A 19,102-nucleotide genomic window follows, 5' to 3' on the forward strand; every position below is an offset into this window, starting at 1 on the left:
CCCCCCCTCTCCCCCACCAATATGTGCATGTGCACACAAACACAGTTTATTATGCAGTAACATCACCAGAAACCCCCAAAGGCAGATGCGTATCGCTCTATGACTGATGAGGGTAATTTCTTCCGAACAACAGAATGATCACTTTGGTAGTGAGTGCTCCAGAGCCCACCTCTGCTCTCTGCTCTCTCTCTCTCTGCTCTCTCTCCCTCTCTCTCTCTCTGCTCTCTCTCTCTCTCTCTCTCTCTCTCTCTCTCTCTCTCTCTCTCTCTCTCTCTCTCTCTCTCTCTCTCTCTCTCGCTCCCTCACTATCTCTCCACCCTTTCCTTTCCATTCCTTTCCTTTCCCTTCTTCATTCTTTCTGTCATTTTCTTTTCAGCAAGGGGAGAAAAAATAACAAGAGAATAAATAAAGGACATTTGTTGCCCCGTCGCGTGCGGTGAATGGATTTCTGTAGTGTCTCCTTGTGATTGGCTCGTTGACTTGCATCTGCCCCTCACCTCTCTACAAGAAAGCCAAGTAGAAATAACATTTCATATAAATAACCTTAAATAAATACAAACAGCCTATTCAAATTGTGCATATATTGATTTGCTTCGGGATCTGAGGTGATCCACAAGACAGTGGGGTTAGCATGGTGCTAATCACTGGACCACAGCGGGTTAGCATGGTGATAATCCATGGACCAGAGCGGGTTAGCACCGTGCTAAACCCTGGACAACAACGGGTAAGCCTGAAGATAAACCCTGGTCCACAGTGGGTTAGCATGGTGCTAAACCCTGGTCCACAGTGGGTTAGCATGGTGCTAAACCCTGGTCCACAGTGGGTTAGCAGGGGTCATCCCTATGTTCCCCAGGTCCTATGTTCCCCGGGTGCGAAGGGTTAGGGTCAGGTTTAGGGTTATTGTTATGGTTAGGGTTAGGGTGAGGGTTAACCCTCACCCTTACCCTAAACCTAACCATAACCAATAGGAGAAGGCGAAAAAGGCGGTACTTGCCCCTACCATCCTGCGAAAAAAGATTTGCTCTCCGGATCCTATGTTCCCCGGTCACATACAAAGCGGGGAACATAGAACCCGGGGAACATAGGACCCGGGGAACATAGGTACGCTCCCGGCCACAGTGGATTAGCCTGATGCTAAATGCTGGCCCACAATAGGTTAGCCTGGTGCTTATCCCTGAACTACAGCGGGTTAGCATGGTGCTAAACCCTGGAACATAGTGGGTTAGCCTGATACTAAACACTGTAACAAAGTGGGTTAGATGGGGCTAAACTCTGGACCACATTGGGTTATGGTTCTCTGTGAACCGCTGTGAACCTCTGGGACTAGCTGTGTGCCACAGGGGCTAGCCAGCCAGCGGAGAACAGTTAGGATTTGTCTGCCTCTTTCTCTTTGGCCTCATCGGTTCAGCCTCAGTGGGCTGTCTTTACCCATCCTCCCATCTGTCAGTCACACACCACAACAAATCCACCTGTCGGGGCGGCGGCCGCCCTGGATGGGGGCTCTGCTACAGCTGTCGGGGGCCCAGCCGAGGGTGGGAGCGGTCGGGCCAGCGCCCTCCTCCGGTGATGGAAAGGCCATTAAGATGCTTATTATCCCAACTGTCAGCTCTTCCTGCTCACCTGTGCAAGACCCCCCCACCCTCCTCCACCTCCACCTCTCCAACCACCACCCGCCCCCCCCCCGCTTCTCCAGCAGAGCTAATGAAGATAGCCACACAATTACAATAGCCCTTTAAACCGGGAGTCTCAGAGCTCTGCCTCTCCCTTTCTCTTCTCTTTATATTTAGTGTTCGCCGGTGCCCTTGCTCGGTGGGGCTGCTCAACCTTGCAGCCGCGGAATCGTCCGGGCGTGAGAGAGACACAGATTTGCGGCGCGCGACTTGATTACCCCAACAATGAAGCTATTAACAGCACATTATGGAAAAGGATACCGGTCAGAACAGCATCTAATAGGATAGAGAGTAAATACAGCGCACTTTGATGCCATTGACTTTCAATGGCTCTTTGAAGGATGTTTTCAATTATAACACAGGCTAATTTAATTCATTGTTTCACAGCTGAAAATGCATTTTTAAAGGTTGACTGGCTCCCTATTCCAGAACTCAGGTTTAATCAGTCATGTACATTGAACACATGCACTGGAACGTCCTCTAAAGAGATTGACAAAGTTGCCGGGGGGTTCTGCGCCCGGGCTCTTAAAGGGCCATGCGGGAGGGCCCCTCCTCCACCGCTCTGAGGGAGGCAGGTTTCAGCCGTGGAGGGAGGGAGGGAGGGGAGTTCGACGGAAAGATGAAAGACCTGCGCCTTTAAGAGGGCTGTCTCCTCTCTCCCTCATGCTCCCCCTCAACCACAGACACTCCTCCTGCGAGCTTTGGTGAGGCGGCTCCTGTCCCTCACGTCTCTTTGTGGGGGAAAGAGCAGACTTCCCAGAACATCACTGGGAGACGACGCGGCAAGATCTCCCCGGGGGAAAGAGACGTAGCAGGGTGCACGGAGCTCCGCGGCCACGCCTGGACAGGGGGAGCAGAGAGCCACGCACCCCCCCCCCCCCCCCCCCTCCCCCGGATGACTTCCAGCCACAGGTTCAAAGCTGTGCAACTGGGAGAGCAAATCATTGGCAGAGGTCAGAGCCAGAGTTCAGCGTGTTAGTTCTGCACACCGGCGGACCGAGCTCGGCTGACGGAGGAACCGGCCACTACTGAACACAAAGGTTATCCTTCCAGTTTCTTTTTTGAAAAAAGTTAGTTTGAAGTGTGACCGACAACGTGTTTGCTGTTGTTTAAGTATACAGCGTGTGAAGGGACGGCACAGTTAAAGAACGTTATTCAGTTCTACATTTTGTTTCTGTCTGCTGAACGTTTAGTGAATAGTCGTCTCTGGATAAGCAAATCAGATTCTCTGAGAGAAAGAGCATTGTGTGTGGTTCCTTTGCCACAGCATTTTGAATTCACCAGCCGGCTGCTTTATCTCAAGTGTCCAGCTTTTACCGTGGAGCGGCTTCAAAGAGCCCATTGATAGCGCTCTCGGGGAGAACGTTAAACGGGGCTTATGTGAAAGTCTTTCAAACTTTGTGGCGGGTGTTGCCTGTAGGAAGGAAAAGGGTATAAAAGTGTAAAAAATTAAATACCGCCATGGGCGAATGATCCTGATCCTCTCTCCGTACGGAGCGGTACGTGACTGAAGGGGGATCAAACCGGGACGCTGAGTAGAGGAGATATGTTCACCAGCTGTGGGGTGGTGAGCGGCCAGAGCCACTACCTGCCCAGGGACGTGGTCCGGCCCCACCCGGGACTCGAGTTCAACCGGCAGATCCACCTGGAGGTGGGAGGACCCCCGGGCTCCTGCCTTAGCTACCAGACTCCGGTCTATCAAAGCCCTGCTCAGTCTTCTGTGGGCAGCAATGTTTTCCACCTGTCCAAACCGACTGCTGCACCACCACCACCACCACCACCACCACCAACCCCTCCGCCTCCACCGCCTTCAGCATCGACACCGGGTCCACCCAGCGCCCCCAAGCCGGGCCAGGGGGGGTTCAAGAAGATCCTCCGCACCGAGGAGGCCAGCCCCAGCCCCTTCCCAGGCCTGGCCTCGGGGGTGCTGGAGATGCGGGTAAAGGAGGGCAGCAAGATCCGCAACCTGATGGGGTTTGCCATGGCCCGCATGCAGGGGGAGAAGCTGGACAGGGGCGTCGGGGGCGTCGGGGGCTCCGGGGGCGCCGGCGGCCTGAGGCAGGTGGTCTTCACCGGGTCAGGGCGTGCCGTCACCAAGACCATCACCTGTGCCGAGATCATGAAGAGGAAGGTGGGATCGCTGCACCAGCTGACCAAGCTGCGCTACAAGGGGGTGAAGGAGGTGTGGGAGAGCCACGACGGGGGCGCGTCGGAGATGACCGTGCACCGCACCGTGCCCTCCATCAGCATCCTGCTCTCCAAAGACCCCCTGGACCCCCGGGAGCCCGGCTACCAGCCCCCCGAGACCCTGAGTGCTCTGTGGGAGGAGCGAGAGGGCGCGGACCCCCAGCAGCCGGCGGCCTTCAAGAGACCCGCGGGCCCGCCGGCGTTTGGAGGGTACCCCGACTGTAAGAGGGCGTGTCTGGGTGAGGGGGGCGGCGTGGTGCCCCCGTCGCTGAGTGGCTGACCCGGGGTGAGCCGCGGTGGAGGAGAGAGACGCGAGAGAAGGAGGTGAGTCGGCGCTGCCCTCCTCTCAGCCACAGTGGCCAGACAATCAGAGCACTTACTGAGACGGAACGGCGCTCTCCGGGAGAAAAGACTCGGGGAGTCGCCCCTCCGTCCAGAGGTCAGTCCGCCGGGGACTTCGTCAGTCTCGCCTCCGTATGCGGACAGCATTCACAATGATCCGTTCTCGGCAGGACGAGGTTTACTTACTTCCTGAGAGAAACTGAAAAGAAGACGATGATGATGCTTGTTTCACTGTTGATTCTGTAATAAAATGACTGTCAATTTTAGATCAACGTAACAAAAAGCCATGAATTCTGCGCGGTTACGGATGACCGCTCCCGTTAACCCCCCAGAAGATTAAGGACAGAATGCCGTCAGCCCTTTACCTCTGGACTGAGATCACTCTTTTTCTACTGTGACCTTTAAAAATATCAAAAGGTACGGCCAACAAGCTGAAAGAATATGTAAAATGTTTAAAGCCATCCGTGCTATGACTTATGCTAAAAACAGCACATGCTATCTGTTGGAATAGTGAATACCCCAACGTCATAAGTAAAAAAAAATGAAGACAGCGTTTGATCTGCATTGTGTTTTATTTTTTTGGGGTCCGACACGTCAAACAACAGCATATAAAAATCGAAATGAAAAATGAATAAATAAATAAAGAGAGGAAAAATAAAAGCACAGTGTGCAGATCCATCGATAAGGGGCGATGTGGGGGAAATTTGTCTGGAGTCAGAGCTGATTTAACACCAGTGCTGTGATAAGCCCGGGCTCCCCACACCAGCCCCATAGACAGAAGTGCCTTGGGCAGACGCAGCGCCACAGATAATCATTAAGATAACAACACAACATCACACACAGGAAGTGAAGAAAAGGATTAAAACTGGAGTTGACAGCACTGCACACTCCCGTGCAAAAATATGAAACCCATGGCAACATCTACACTCCCCTTCGACCGCGCTGCTCACTGGCTCATCACATCTCTTCTATATTGTCGTTATTTTTTTTATGTTTGACCAGTGTTGCACATCTGTTTATGCAGGGTCTAGCACACTGGGCTTGGGTTCCACTAGCAAGCAAACTAGCTATAGATTACACACTGTGAACGTGTATGCATTAATGTGTATGCAGTCTGAACTACCACACGGTGAGGTTTGAGGTTAAGGTAAAATAATGATACTACGAATCCTAGGGTAATGCCAACTGGAACCCTTCATTGTATTTTTCCATTTTGAGCAGGTTGGAGTTCTAAGGCACTCACTGTGGCAGTGCATTGACTCCATAGTCACCGTCATGCATTTCTTTGACAAATAACCAATATTAGCAACAAGGGCATGGATACTAATGAAACCTGGCACAGAAGTGACATGTGATTATCCAATCTGCATGCCTACTCACCGTGAAATAAACCTACTCAGTCACAGCCTACAAAAATGTATATGCTGTATGTTATTTATGGAAGCATTGTCGACTTTCCATTCTCTCTGTGGGCCATGAAAAAAAAGGAAATGAAGAATAATAATCCATGGGTTATAGCAATTTGTCCAGCGCATTAAAGATTTCAGACATTACCTCCAACGGTAACCCCTAAACATAACTCATCCTTGGAAGCCGTTCACTGGAGAATAGTTTTATCAAAGGAGGCCTACAAATGCTTATCTTTTTTGCTTCTTTTTTGCTTCTTTCCTGCTTAATTAACCATGTCCTCCCAGGCTAATAACCTTTTCCAAAGTTGAGTCTTGTCTGAAACGTTTTGCACTTGATCTTAATGAAAATCTGCAAAGCCCCAGCTCTGCCTAATAAAGTAAATGAATCAAAGGGATTCTTAACCGCTGTAACAATTCTTTAAACAACTCAATAAAAATATGCAGTTTAGCAGGGATGTCCCTGAAGAATTTAGTGTGAAACGCATACAAATCAGCCCCTCAACCCCCGCAGAGCCCTCTTTCTCTGTGTGTGGCATTGGCATGTTTTCTCCCCCTGTTTATCCACGTTTCATACCATCTCCAACAACTTGAATGTCAAGGTAGTGGTACACAGCAGAGCGACAGCAGATAGATCAAATAAAATAAACCCCATTTAATGCTCGGCGAGCCTGGATCATCCAAATGAATAAATATACAATTGTGTGTCGAGCAGCAAAGTGGTTTAGTCGGTCCCTCATTGTTCAAAGGCAAACACAAAGATGAACCTGTTATACCTACGCTCAGTTATAGGAATCAGAGCGAAACACAGGAGAGGGAAGAGGGGGTGTGCATCAGAAATGCTACAACAGCAATAAGACGCCTATGGAACAAAGTGTTCGTCCTCAACAGCGTGGAAGGTTATCATTCAGTTTGTTATCACTGCGTTAACAGCTTTCACCAGAGGGAGCCTGAGGCACCGACAGCGAGGGGAGCAGGTCACACCAATAGCGCGGCTATAGGTAAATCTACACATCGACCCGAGTCCCTTATCAAAGATTCTCTGTGTTTCTTTCTTTCTTTTCTTTTTATTCGGGTGCCAAAGTGCGGTGGAATAAATGCAGACGGTGAAATTAGGGACAGCAAAATAGGCCCTTTGACTGAGGGGTCAGATAAAACACAGTGACAAAAGCATTACCCCCACAGCTAAATCCAATGTGGCTGTCGCAGAATAGCACAGCGAACGGGGGGGGGGGGGGGGGGGGGGGGGATAGGGGGGGTGCTGAACAAGGTGCTGAATATGTAGTGGACAAGGTTATTCACCAGCTGAGACTGAATTCTCCCCCACTCCATGAAAAAGTAAATAGAAGGTTGTTTTTTAAATATGAGGTAGGTCATATGCATGAATACAGGGGAGAGAAAGGGCTAGATTCAGAAACTAACATTTTCAATCTCGTCTCTTTCAGTGTGTCCTGTGCTTACCGTGCACTAACTCCACGTATGTTGACGTGCCGTGTTGAAAACATGGGGAAAGCTGCCTTTTAATCTTGACCATCTGGAATCAGAGGGGTCCAAGCCCAGTAATCCAGTACTGATTTCAACATCATTACATTGGTGCTAAATTTGCTAATAATCTGATCAAGGGACAGGTAAAGAAGGTGTTTCCCTATTTGGTATTAGGATACCGTTAAACTGACACCTTTAACAAGGATGTGTGTATGCTGTGTGTGTGTGTGTGTGTGTGTGTGTGTTAGTGTGTGTGTGTGAGTGTGTATGTATGTGTGTCTGGGTGTATAAGTGAGTGTCTGTTTATGTGTTTTTAGGGATGTATTTTAAGTGCAGTATGTCTTACCTGGACGGTATGAGAGGCGCCCTGGTAGTCAATGTGAACATATTGAACACTGCTATTTAATGACGGCCAGTTTGAATAAGCGAAAAACACGAGCAGTAGCACAAGCACGCCTTAATGAAGCGCACACAGAGTTCCATCTGAACACCAGTCACACGTCCAGAACAACCCATTATTCTCGCAGGCCTGCTGATAAAACGAGGTCCAGTCCATCCACAAGTCACCCCCCCCCCCCCAAGCCAATACCTACATAGATGGGGTGAATAAATTCATTTTGAACCTGAGGTAGTCACCAGCCCGGTGCCTCAGTGGATGAGAGCAGGTCTCGGGGAGGCTGAGGGAGTTCGCTATCTGCCAGCCTCCAGATGGCTTCGTCTGCTCTTATCTAGAAGAATGGGTGCCGCCTCCATTTTTCAACTCCTCTTATCTGGGAATCCTTTAAATTGAATATTTACTGGGCCTATGTTTTTTCCGCCCGCGTGTGCTAGCCTTCTGGAGACCCCGTCACTCTCTCGCCGCCCCCCCCCCTCCTAAAATATTGTTCTCGTTATTCTGTTCACTCCGTCTCTCTGTGCCTCGTCAAGTAATGGGACAGTGATTGATTGTGTGATTGCCAGAAGAGAATGAGGAGTTGGGGGGGCCGCTAAAGTATGAGGGCACACTGTTTATTAATGAACTGCAATACAGGGAATGTGTCCAACAATAGACAAATACGTGTTCGTCGAAAATTGCCTGGGGGGGTGCAACCTCCATCTTGTGTCAAGAGTGAAATAGATTAAATTAATCACTTTGCTGACACTCCATTGTTCCTTCGTCGGCCTCCACTAGAGGTTAAGAGAACATTTAAAGCAGCCATTGAGAGCCTCAGTGCAATATGGCGGGGGTCTATAATAAAGCTCGGCACATCCGCCTCTCCCCGCTAAGTGTGTGAACATGTCTTTTCAGAGCCATTATGTGAAATACCTCCATGTTGGATTAATCAGTGCAGCTGAGGATGTAATTGCCACGCCGGAGTCAAAGCTGTAAGTGCAGATAATGAACACGGAGAACCGAGGCTGCCAGAACCCAGCGCGAGGCAAACAAGGAGTTTATACACCATGAATGAGGCCATGTTTCTTAAAAAAGAAATTACTTAAAAAATGACAAAACCCTTTTTTTTTATTTGGACTTTTTTTTTTTCCCGTGGAAGTAAAAGTAAACAGAGTGAGGCTAAACACTCGGGTAGTTATTATGATGTTCACTTTGTTTTTCGTCGTGAGGCGTTTGTGCTCTGAGAGCTTAATGTGTGGGTCTGATAAGCCGCTGATTTGACTATTGCTGCCCTCTGCTGATGGAAAAGTTCATTAGTCATTTGCTTGTGGAATTGAGTTGTAGAAATGGGAGCACATAGCACACACATTCCCAGATTTAGTCTCGGAGCGGTGTGCCTCAGAGTGCAACAATGATGGGCTTCTACTCTATCCTCCCAGATACACACACGGATACCATTTAACTGTTGTTGTTCTTAACATTTTGGCAAAATGGTAACTATGGTAAATGCTATTTTCTGGATAATTGTGGTTTTATCTGAGCGGAAATCATTTGCTCCTAATTGTAACGCATGGACTGAGATATTAATGTGCTTTCTGCGGGCTAGAATCTTAGCTGCAGATGAGCGGGACACTCCCTTGATTATCAGAGAACACCCCGGGTGGGTCGGAAATGGCTCTGCATGAGCAGAAATTACTTGGATGCACAATGCTCTTGTTGTTTTGTGTTGTAAACATTAGTGTCCCCAGATCATTGTGCCCTGACCATGCACACGGCGGGAATGCAGATTATGGCTCTAAACGCTCCCACTATGACTCCAAACATCTTGTTCGTGTCGCTGAATCATTGGTAGAATAGTGGAGCCAACCTTGGAAATTAGTCAAATGTGTACAAATACAATATTGACAATATCAGTTTTGCATTTTCACTTTAAAATATACAAGGGGGGGGGGGGGGGGGCAATTGGATTCTGGGGGGCAAATGTGTTCATTGTTTTTTGGGCATTACCGTCTGTTTTGGTGCCATTCTCAACATGTCTGCTGTGCATGACAGAGCGAGAGAAAGCGCGCGAGAGAGAGAGTAATTGGATGATTTTGTATCACTGGTGATTGGCAATCTGTGCGTGTGTGTGTGTGTGTCAGTGTGTGTATGTGTGTGTGTCAGTGTGTGTATGTGTGTGTGTGTGTGTGTCAAATATGTTGAAAATGTTGAGTTTCTAAAACCCAACAATTTCACTGAATACACAGAACAGAACTAGTTTGGGAGCGGCTACCAGAAAACCAGGACAGCAAGAGAGGTTTACATTTACAAAACAGGAAGTGGGAATTTAAAAAAAAGAAGCCAAAGGAATTTAAAATAATATAAACATAAACAAAAAGGGAACATAAACCAACCCAGCGAGAGTCAGTCACGTCAAACCGGCTCTACAATGGAAAGGGAGACTCTGTACATGATGTCATAAACTAACACGTTTATATATCATAATTAAATACCTATCCATGCTATAATTATCCATGCTATATTCATCTATTATTATTATAATATAACATGTGTTTATTACACAAATGATATAAAATATCAATCCATACACATAACGTCATTCCATTTCCCCCACTCAAATGAATAGACTCCTCCAATCAGTCAATCAATCAAACTGTATCTCTACCCAGATGCGATGGTGGTTTACAGCCCGCACACAACTGCCCTGAAGAACTAGACATACTACGTACTTTTACTTCTACTTTCTTTCTTTCTTTTAATTATTCTGGAGTGGACATCAATAACTATGCTGGACTTCGCTCCGTTTGCTTCTGGAACGGGCCATATCTGGTATAATAATCGATGGTGTCTTGACATTGATCTTTGGTGTGAAGTGGGCTCGGCGCTGAAAAAGTTAGATTGCCTCAAATTTGTATCCGTCCCGCCCCCCGGACATCCCTCCGTGATTACTCAGTGGGGAGGCAGCCTCCACACGACTCCGTCAGACCTTAGGCTGGATCACAGATCCTCGGTTCCACCTCCGGTCTGCTGCCCATGGGACCCGTCAGGTGAGCGCGAATGGCCCTGCTTCTTTACGCTGGGCTGTTTGGTTTGGTTTTAATTCCCTTAAGAAGAGCCCTATTGGCTAGGCCGATGATCCTTGCAAGTTCATTGAGAAAGTTTATGCCACGTGATCGATACGATTCAGTGAAAGCTTCATCAGTAAAAGTGGTTTTGTCTTTTGCCTTCCACTTTGTGATTGACACATTTGGTTCCTCTGTCTAGTATGCCTTCGATGATTTGTTCGTCCATCGTTCGCCTGGCCATGTTTTCCTCTGTGTGTGGTCAACTGTTGGGAGACTCTGAGACAGACCGAGTGCACGACCTGATGTCAAGATACCCTCTAATTGACGGGTAAGCAGTGTGTGCGTGTGTGTGTGTGTGTGTGTGTGTGATATTGCTCAAAATAGCCAGTAAACATTTCCCATTCGGGATAAAATAGATCAGATAGGATATCCTTCCCACTAATCTTTTCATTTTCCCATACACACAACCATTTTCTTTGGAATTCACTTCCTCCCCTCCCGCCCCCATGATCTAACCTTCAGTCCAATGTTCTCTAACTCCGTACCATTTGTAATGGAGGTGTAACCTAAATGTCCTGCTGTCTCTCTATGACCCTGGACTCTGCGTTGTGTTTGGTTGTTTGGTGTGATGGGTAGAGAAGGACCACGGGACACAGTTGTTCGGGATTGTGGGAGACGCTTGGCAATTTATTCCCCAACAGTGGAAAGTCTTCAATATAGCCTTGTATCTTGTATCCATGAGGGCCAAACACAAAACAAGATTAGAAAAAAAACTCTTTGACCCAACAAAATGTAAAAATAAATACATATAACCATAAACTATATAATCTAAGAAACACTCTCCCCCAAATAAAAGACAAAAACATTAAATTAAACAGTAGACAAAATCACATCGTACGAGATCATATAAGACGCAAAACACACACATCACATATAACACTCAACAGGCAAACGAACATATTTCAACATATGCAACATATTGACCAAACAAACTGAACGGATGGGTGGTCCAAACCCATACCAAAAATATAGATTGTGCAAGATAACTTGCTCACCTTGTATCCATGAGGGCCAAACACAAAACAAGATGGCACCCACACGAACTACGTTGGCGCACACACGTGAACTACGGTGGCGCACAAGGGACACAATATTAAAATCGCGGCAAACAGCGCCACATGGTGGCCTGTCTAATTAACAACCCTACAGAGGGATGTAACTTAATAAGGTGAGTGCTGCATGCAGCGCTCAACTATTACTATTCTTAAGTTTTATTCTTTCTTTCTTATTCTCTACAAAATTTGGGACCTATCTCCTTCCTCAATTTTTCACCTAGACTCCATTCTAATTTTAAAATGTTCAGAATAGCTTGGAATCGCGCGCTTCTTTTCAGAACTTTTAAATATGTTATACTTTTTAAGATATTCTACTTTTAAAACACAATCTTTTTTTTAACATGGGAGACAATGGGAGGACGGCGGAGCCGTTTTAGTTTCATACCGGCTTTGTTTTCAGTTGGTCTCAATGATTTACGTTGACACTGTAGCGTGAGGACGTTCAGCAGTGTTGCCTGATTGGGCGGTTTTTCTCGCCGGATTGGGCTACTTATGGAGGACGTTTAGGCGGTGTTGCCAGATTGGACGTTTTTTACAGCTCTATTGGGCTACTTTTAATCACGCACCGGCTCGCTATTCTATTAAACACACACACACACACACACACACACACACACACACACACACACACACACACACACACACACACACACACACACACACACACACACACACACAAGCAATGCAGGGCAATACATTTGACCTTTCAGATTCTTCAGTTCAATTTATTTTACATTTCTGCATTTTTAGCAAGGCTTTGCGCTATTCATTCAGCTGTCACTGTATTTGTTTCCAGCCATTTACATTTTCTTAAATGGTGTGCATGTTAACATTGTTTACGCCATTTAGACTTTGAACTTTTGTTGAAATCCCTTCACTTGATTTAAGCCATTTAACGTTTCTTTATGTCCTAATCTATGGCTTTATTAAAAAATATTTTCAACCTCACTTTGTACTACAGCACTCGCATTTTCTAGTTCCATTTGTTATCCCTGTCCACTGCTGGCAGTCACAACGACCTGGCCCTCCAGCTGAGACGCCACTACCACAACCTCCTGAGTCGCGTGGACCTCCATCACCTCCCCTCGGTGGCCACAGACATCGCCCGCCTCCGCGCCGGGCGTGTGCAGACGCAGGTAGTCATCGATAGTCGTCGTTGTCTACCCCACTGAAGGGTCGGTTTGTCTGTTCATTGACCATCGGAGCTTCTATCAGATCTAGAAGTCGTGGCTCAGCCATTCTCCCATGAGCACATGACTCCATGAACCTCTACTTGTAAATAAATAACTATAGTTCCTCCGATAACGATACCAGTATCGGAAGTTCCTCAGAGAAAGAGAGATGTATCTCTGTAGAGAGAACTGTACTCGGTGCAGAGAGAACTGTACTCTCTGCTGAGAGAACTGTCCACCGTGTTGTGAACCAGGAACTGAAGCAGAGCAGTGTGACTGAGCGGCCCTTTCTCTTGCCTTGTCTGGCCCTCTCCTGTCGTGTTCATCGTCAGGTGTTTTCTGCGTATGTGCTCTGCGGGGCCCAGGAGAAGGATGCAGTCCGGCTGACCCTGGAACAGCTAGACGTGATCATACGCATGTGCACAGAGTACACAGACATGGAGCTGGTCACCACTGCAGAGGGTACGGCCCCCACACTACAGGATCTGCATAGGGACATATAATATAAGGACGTCGCAATACTGATCATTAATAAAAGTAACATTGTAAAATAAAAGACAAGATTACAATCAGCCGTAACTTTTAAGGCAACATTTCGATGGATCACATCCCTATATTTGAAAATGCCAAAAGATGTATTGGACAAGTTGTTTCTCAGTAGTGAATCATAACTTGTAATTGTATCATGTCAACTGGCAGGATTATGTTTAGTTGTTCCCTATGTCAGGCGAAAAAGATTTGAATGACGTTATTTGAATAACCAAGATAAGATAAATAATGGCAATATCCTCAATATACATTACAATATACAAATGAGTGTGTGTGTGTGTGTGTGTGTGTGTGTGTGTGTGTGTGTGATAAAGCATATATTGTGCGTTAGACTATACAAATATTGTGTGTGTGTGTGTGCGTTAGCAGGGTTTTCCGCGGGGTTGTTAAAGGTATTAAAAGGTAGTAAATGAAATTAGCCCAAATTAAGGCCATTAAAAAGTATGAAAAAAAGTAATAAACGTCATCTGACGAGGTATCAAATTTCCAACAAGGCCCATGAGTTTTTCAATTTGTAATTTACGTGCAGGCCTATCTCCTAAATTTACTAAAACTTGCGTGGATTTATTTTTATGTTGCGAGTAGGACCTGAGCGAAATCAATGATGTCACGTGGTGCGTGCGATGAAACAAACTGGATATACCCTGCTGGCTTGCTGCCAAACCACTTTGCGAGTTCGCTTCTGTTAGTTCAAAGTCATTTGAAAGACAATAATGGGGAAATGCAAATTTCGGACATCTGGCTGGAGGAATCGATATTTAAAGAATGATCGCAAAAAGAACATTTCTTTGACTGGTTGCCATGGTTATATCCGTGTGGTTAATTTGCAGTTGCGGTGTTAATTAGCGATGTTGTCAGCTTACTGTTACATTAAACTGTAATCAGAAACCGCGGTTATTTGCTATAGACCCTATAGTATCTGTGGTATAAAGGCTGGGACGAATTTCGAATTATAAATATGTACAATCCATAACGTTAGCTCTCTGGCTCATAGCTCAGCTGACTAAAATACCCCCGTTGCCAAGTCGTAGCTAAGGTCCGTCCTATTTATGTGAAACAACAACTTTATATTTGGATTGTAAAACGCATGAACATATTATTGAATGACCTTAATTTATTTTCTTTTGCAAGGGACCATGGTATAAGCGGGATAATGCCCTTCGGTGTCAAAAACATGTTTGAACGATCGTAATGCGTCACGCGTTTACACGGACACTTCTGATCCGATTAGAAGTGGAAGAACAGCTCAATCAGAATAAAAAATCATATATACGGCTCAATCGGAATATAATTCTCTGATTGGAATATAATTCCATGCGGAATAGAAGAGGTGGTGTAGTCCGCTATAATTGACATGTATACACTTATTCGATTGGTTTGGGGTAGGTGCGGCTACTTTTTAACTTAGAGAGATGGCATCAGCAGCTGCAGTAGTTCGCAATTGGTCAGTCTGTACTTTTATGCATACCGAATTTGACCGCTCTCAAGGAAAGTGGATTTTTTGCCTGACTGACGTCTTTCGTATCACTCCGTAAGTAGTCCGGTAATTTATCAACCCCAGCGCGTCCGCTTTCTAAGCGACGTCAACGTCTTTGGCGGACTATTTCTCTGCTGTTTTGGCAAGGAGCCATGTAATAATGTATAGAACGTCGCCGGTCATTATCGAAAATAATACCCTTCAGGGCGAAGCAAGACACCTCCGCTTCGCATCGCGGTCCGGTTCACCCTGTCGGGGCTTATTTACCCGATAATGACCGGCGTTCTGTACTACAACTTTATCCCTTACATATCATACAAGTCCAGACCAACATGACGGTTGTGCGCGAGAGACATACGAACATAAGCTTACCACTTTTGTAAATGCAATAGGCCTAGATACAGCACAGTCGGATTGTTACACTGGAACAGGGCATAAATCGGACTCAGATGCAGAGGTAGTCTCCAATGAAAAGTTTTAATAACACGTTCCAAAAACTCAGGAGTTCCAGACAAAAAGGTTAAACAAGGTACACTCCAAAATCCAAAATGATATTCTAGTTCTCAAAAACTCAAAAAGGCGAATATACGATAAACAAAGTAAAGTTCTTAGCATAAGCTTACCATGGGCGTTTGGACAAAAACTCAGCGAAGCAGGAACTGAAAACAAGGTTCAAGTACCCACACTTAATTGGACACATGATAATCAACAGATTAACCTCAGGTGGCAAACCCAAGATGGCCGAACCCAAACAGAAGCATGAAACACAAGGTCATAGTAGCCACTAGAGGCCAGCAAAAAATCCCAAAATCATAACACAGATTGCATGATAGGAATAGATCTATTCCGATTAGAAATATAATCGCATCAGAAGTGTCCATGTAAACGCGGCTAGTGTTTTTTTCATGTAAAACCTTTACACTGTAATAACAATATTTAACGAGGTAATTATAACTTAACTTCAACAATGGACACAAAAACTCTCTCTCTCTGGCACTCTGTCTATGTCTACTTTGTGACATATTGATTAAAAACTATGGACCAAGTCCCGTTGGGACATCTTGATAAATCCAACTCCTATGGTCTCTCTCTTGAAGGCGTGCTGGTATTAAAAAATATGGTGAAGGTATTAAAAAAGGTATTAAAAGGTAGTAAATTCAACTTGTGTTTCTGCTGGCTGTGGTCAGGACTCCGCGGGGCAGAGTCAAGGGGTAAGATAGCGTGTGTGCTCAGCATCGAGGGAGGTCACTCCCTGGACAGCAGCCTGCCCGCTCTCCGGATGTTCTACCTGCTGGGGGTCCGCTCCATGGCCCTCACACACAACTGCAACACCCCCTGGTGAGGAGGACCAAGGTCACAAGAACATCATCATCTTTAATTAGGAAATCATGGTCATGTGATTTAAAATGGGAGCTTAGATTTAGGTTGGGTTAAGTTGATGGTGTGGTATAAGGTGTTTGTTACCAGCCGAAAGGTTCCGGGTTCAACCCCTGATGTCCACAGTCTAACTGTAGTTATCCCTGAACAAGACTGCATAACCCCTACCTGTTGCTGATATGCATCTCCAGTCACTGGAAGCAGCTTTGCATAAAATGCATTAATGGCTTAATAACACACACATACTGACGCACTCGCTAAACATGTCAGGAGTTTCTTTGATGTTTCAAACTTGAACATACGTCTCACGAGAAGCCCAGGATATAAACACATCTTATTGCTGAAATACTGCATTTCTTCATGGATCTATGTTGTGTTTTCACTCTTCTTTTTGTAGGGCCGGGTCCTCCTCAGATCTTTATCATTTCTATCGGAGAGAGAACAACACCCTCACTCTCTTTGGTCAGGTACGCTCCATCTTTACGTTGCGTTCTGTTCCTCATGCTTCACAATATTGTTCCATATTATTTGCGACAGGCAGTATTACCCGGGATATAACGATCTTTTCATAAAACCAAATCCATGTTTTACAGGCCCCAATTAAACCCAGCAGGTGCTATTATCTACAATCCAGGGTTCCTGTTCCAGTTATTGGGGGATGTTTGTTCTCTACGTATCGTAGTTTAAACTCCGTCCTCTCGTCTGTGGTCCGCCCTTTCTGCACATGCCAGACTTAAGGATTTTCTTGTTTCGTACTCATATCATGGATGGATAACTCTACTAAATTGACTTTTATATTAAAGGGGGTTTTAATGAATGAAATCCATCTTAATCAAAAGTTGGAGTACCGTTTCGGTGTAAGATTTAGATAGAGGCGAAGCCTGAGTAAACTTCAATGTATTTTTCTCCTTACTTAACTAAACAATGTCCAGCAACGCATACGGTTCTTCCTGGCTTCTACACGCCAGGGAGAAGTAGGAGAATTCCCAACAAGATGAGACACGTCTGCTGATGAAAGGGCTTTGTAAAGCCCCATCACCGGTCGGATGTGATGGTGCTAATGCCTTGCTAGGCGGTGGTGCAGGAGATGAACCGACTGGGGATGATCGTGGACCTCTCCCACAGCTCCTGGGAGACGGCCAGGGTGGCCATCAGCGTCTCCAAGGCTCCCGTGGTCTTCAGCCACTCTTCCGCCTACGCCGTCTGCAACCACAGCCGCAACGTCCCCGATTGGCTGCTCCATGAACTGGTATGAAAGTGTGTGTGTGTGTGTGTGTGGGGGGGGGGGAGGTCAATCATCGGTATGGTGTCAATAGTTATTTTGTGTTTTTCCAGAATTAGTTGTTATTGAAATATTTGTAGTTCTGTCTCCGCAGAAGAAGAACCGTGGTCTGATCATGGTGACTCTCTTCAGTGACTTTGTGGCCTGCGATGGTCAGGCTAATGTGTCTGCTGTGGCCGGTAAGGAGTCTGTGTGGATCAGCCAATCATCTGTTTCTATTTTTTGTGTCTGTGGTGAGTCTGTAAATGTTCTGAAGCCTCTGTTGACATGCTTTTATCGTTTTGTGCAGACCACTTTGACCACATCAGAAACACGATTGGAGCGGAGTTGATTGGAATAGGTGGAGACTATGAAGGCGTACTTCGGTAAAAGAAAAAAGGTTTTAACAAGCAGCAAAATTACAAGTTCCATGTGCTTGTTCTTTGTCCACCATTCTTACATTTAAGGATATTTAACCTACATACACACATGCAAGGCGACAGCCAGCTCGTCTGCGGCATTAAGGGGGAGGTGTCTTGCTCAGGGACACCTCAACACTCAGCTAGGAGGAGCTGGGGATTGAACTGGCGACCTTCCAGTTAGAAGTTAACCCGCTCTACCTCCTGAGCAAAGCCAACCACCATCAAACAATGTGTGTCTACATTCTTTAATTGATCAACAGATTTCCTTTGGGACTAGAAGATGTCTCCAAGTATCCTGTCCTCATCAAGGAACTGCTGCGCAGGAAGTGGCCTGAACAGGAAGTGGCGGGTGTCCTGCGACAGAACTTCCTGCGTGTTTTTGACGAGGTGGAAAAGGTGAGTGATCCCATTATAACCATCACAGTTGTAACTGAAGTGCTACTATCAAACTGGTGCGATTCATCCTTATTATTTGACCTATTTTCTCAGGTGCGTGATGAGTTGAGTTTGAGCCCGCCGGGTGAGGCGCAGATCGCTCCGGAGGAGGTGGAACACCCGTGCAGACTGGTGCTCCGCCCGCCCCGTCATCAACCCCCCTCCTCGGCTCCGTCCTCCCGACCACCTCGGCTCCTTTGGGTCACGCTCCTGCTGCCCGCCAGCGTCCTCGTCTTCATTGATCCGAGCTATAACTCGGGCTGAAGTTCCTGAATCTCATCATGTATCGCTGTACTATAAAATGAACCATTGACCAAAAAGTAGAGCGATCTTTCGAAAACGACTGTTTTATGATTAATTTTTGATATCTTATATTTTATATTCATAATTTATTTCACAAAACGCATATTATCCTAATAAAGATATTAGCTAGACTGAAGATTACATTAGATATTTGGGTAGCACTTTGGAATACTTTAACAATGTTGTAACTGGAAAATTGAGCATTTATACACCGATCCTACATTCATTATCAGTTAATTAAATTATTAATAAAAAAATAGAAGAACAAACTATTGACGTGTTAACTGATTAACCTTACAACAAGTAAGGAAATTTGTGTTTGGTTGATTATTTCTCTGTGGTAACAATGCTTTTTGGCAATGAATCTTATGCCATGGGAAAGCCTGTATAGTTCCCCTTCAAATGGTGCCCCATTTGTAAGGAATATGCACTTGTGGGATGAGCAGCAGAGCTGAGTATGTGG

The 19,102-nt window shown here is 46.0% G+C and overlaps 2 protein-coding genes across 2 annotated transcripts; both read left to right on the forward strand.

Annotated features, from left to right (window-relative positions):
- Window positions 1-3,216: 3,216 nt before the first annotated feature.
- On the forward strand, window positions 3,217-4,137 carry LOC307075767 (ribonuclease P protein subunit p25-like; the record flags this gene model as incomplete). Its single annotated transcript, XM_079736462.1, has 2 exons — window positions 3,217-3,397; window positions 3,485-4,137. The coding sequence occupies 2 exons, from the start codon at window positions 3,217-3,219 to the stop codon at window positions 4,135-4,137; spliced, it is 834 nt and encodes a 277-aa protein (XP_079592588.1).
- A 6,266-nt stretch (window positions 4,138-10,403) lies between these two features.
- dpep2 (dipeptidase 2) lies at window positions 10,404-18,744 on the forward strand. The gene is made up of 11 exons (XM_079737423.1): window positions 10,404-10,510; window positions 10,728-10,856; window positions 12,653-12,779; window positions 13,148-13,277; window positions 16,029-16,179; window positions 16,616-16,685; window positions 17,291-17,467; window positions 17,595-17,679; window positions 17,790-17,865; window positions 18,162-18,297; window positions 18,391-18,744. The coding sequence occupies exons 1-11, from the start codon at window positions 10,497-10,499 to the stop codon at window positions 18,598-18,600; spliced, it is 1,305 nt and encodes a 434-aa protein (XP_079593549.1). The 5' UTR covers window positions 10,404-10,496; the 3' UTR covers window positions 18,601-18,744.
- The last annotated feature ends 358 nt before the right edge of the window (window positions 18,745-19,102 follow it).

Source organism: Pollachius pollachius, assembly GCF_949987615.1.
Source record: "Pollachius pollachius genome assembly, chromosome: 5".
NCBI classification, from domain to species: Eukaryota; Metazoa; Chordata; class Actinopteri; order Gadiformes; family Gadidae; genus Pollachius; species Pollachius pollachius.

Excerpts from the sequence above, each read along its gene's own strand:
- dpep2 (XM_079737423.1), top strand. Across the intron at positions 10,857-12,652 it reads AGATACCCTCTAATTGACGG|TCACAACGACCTGGCCCTCC; the intron begins GTAAGCAGTGTG and ends CACTGCTGGCAG. Across the intron at positions 17,468-17,594 it reads ATTGGCTGCTCCATGAACTG|AAGAAGAACCGTGGTCTGAT; the intron begins GTATGAAAGTGT and ends CTGTCTCCGCAG.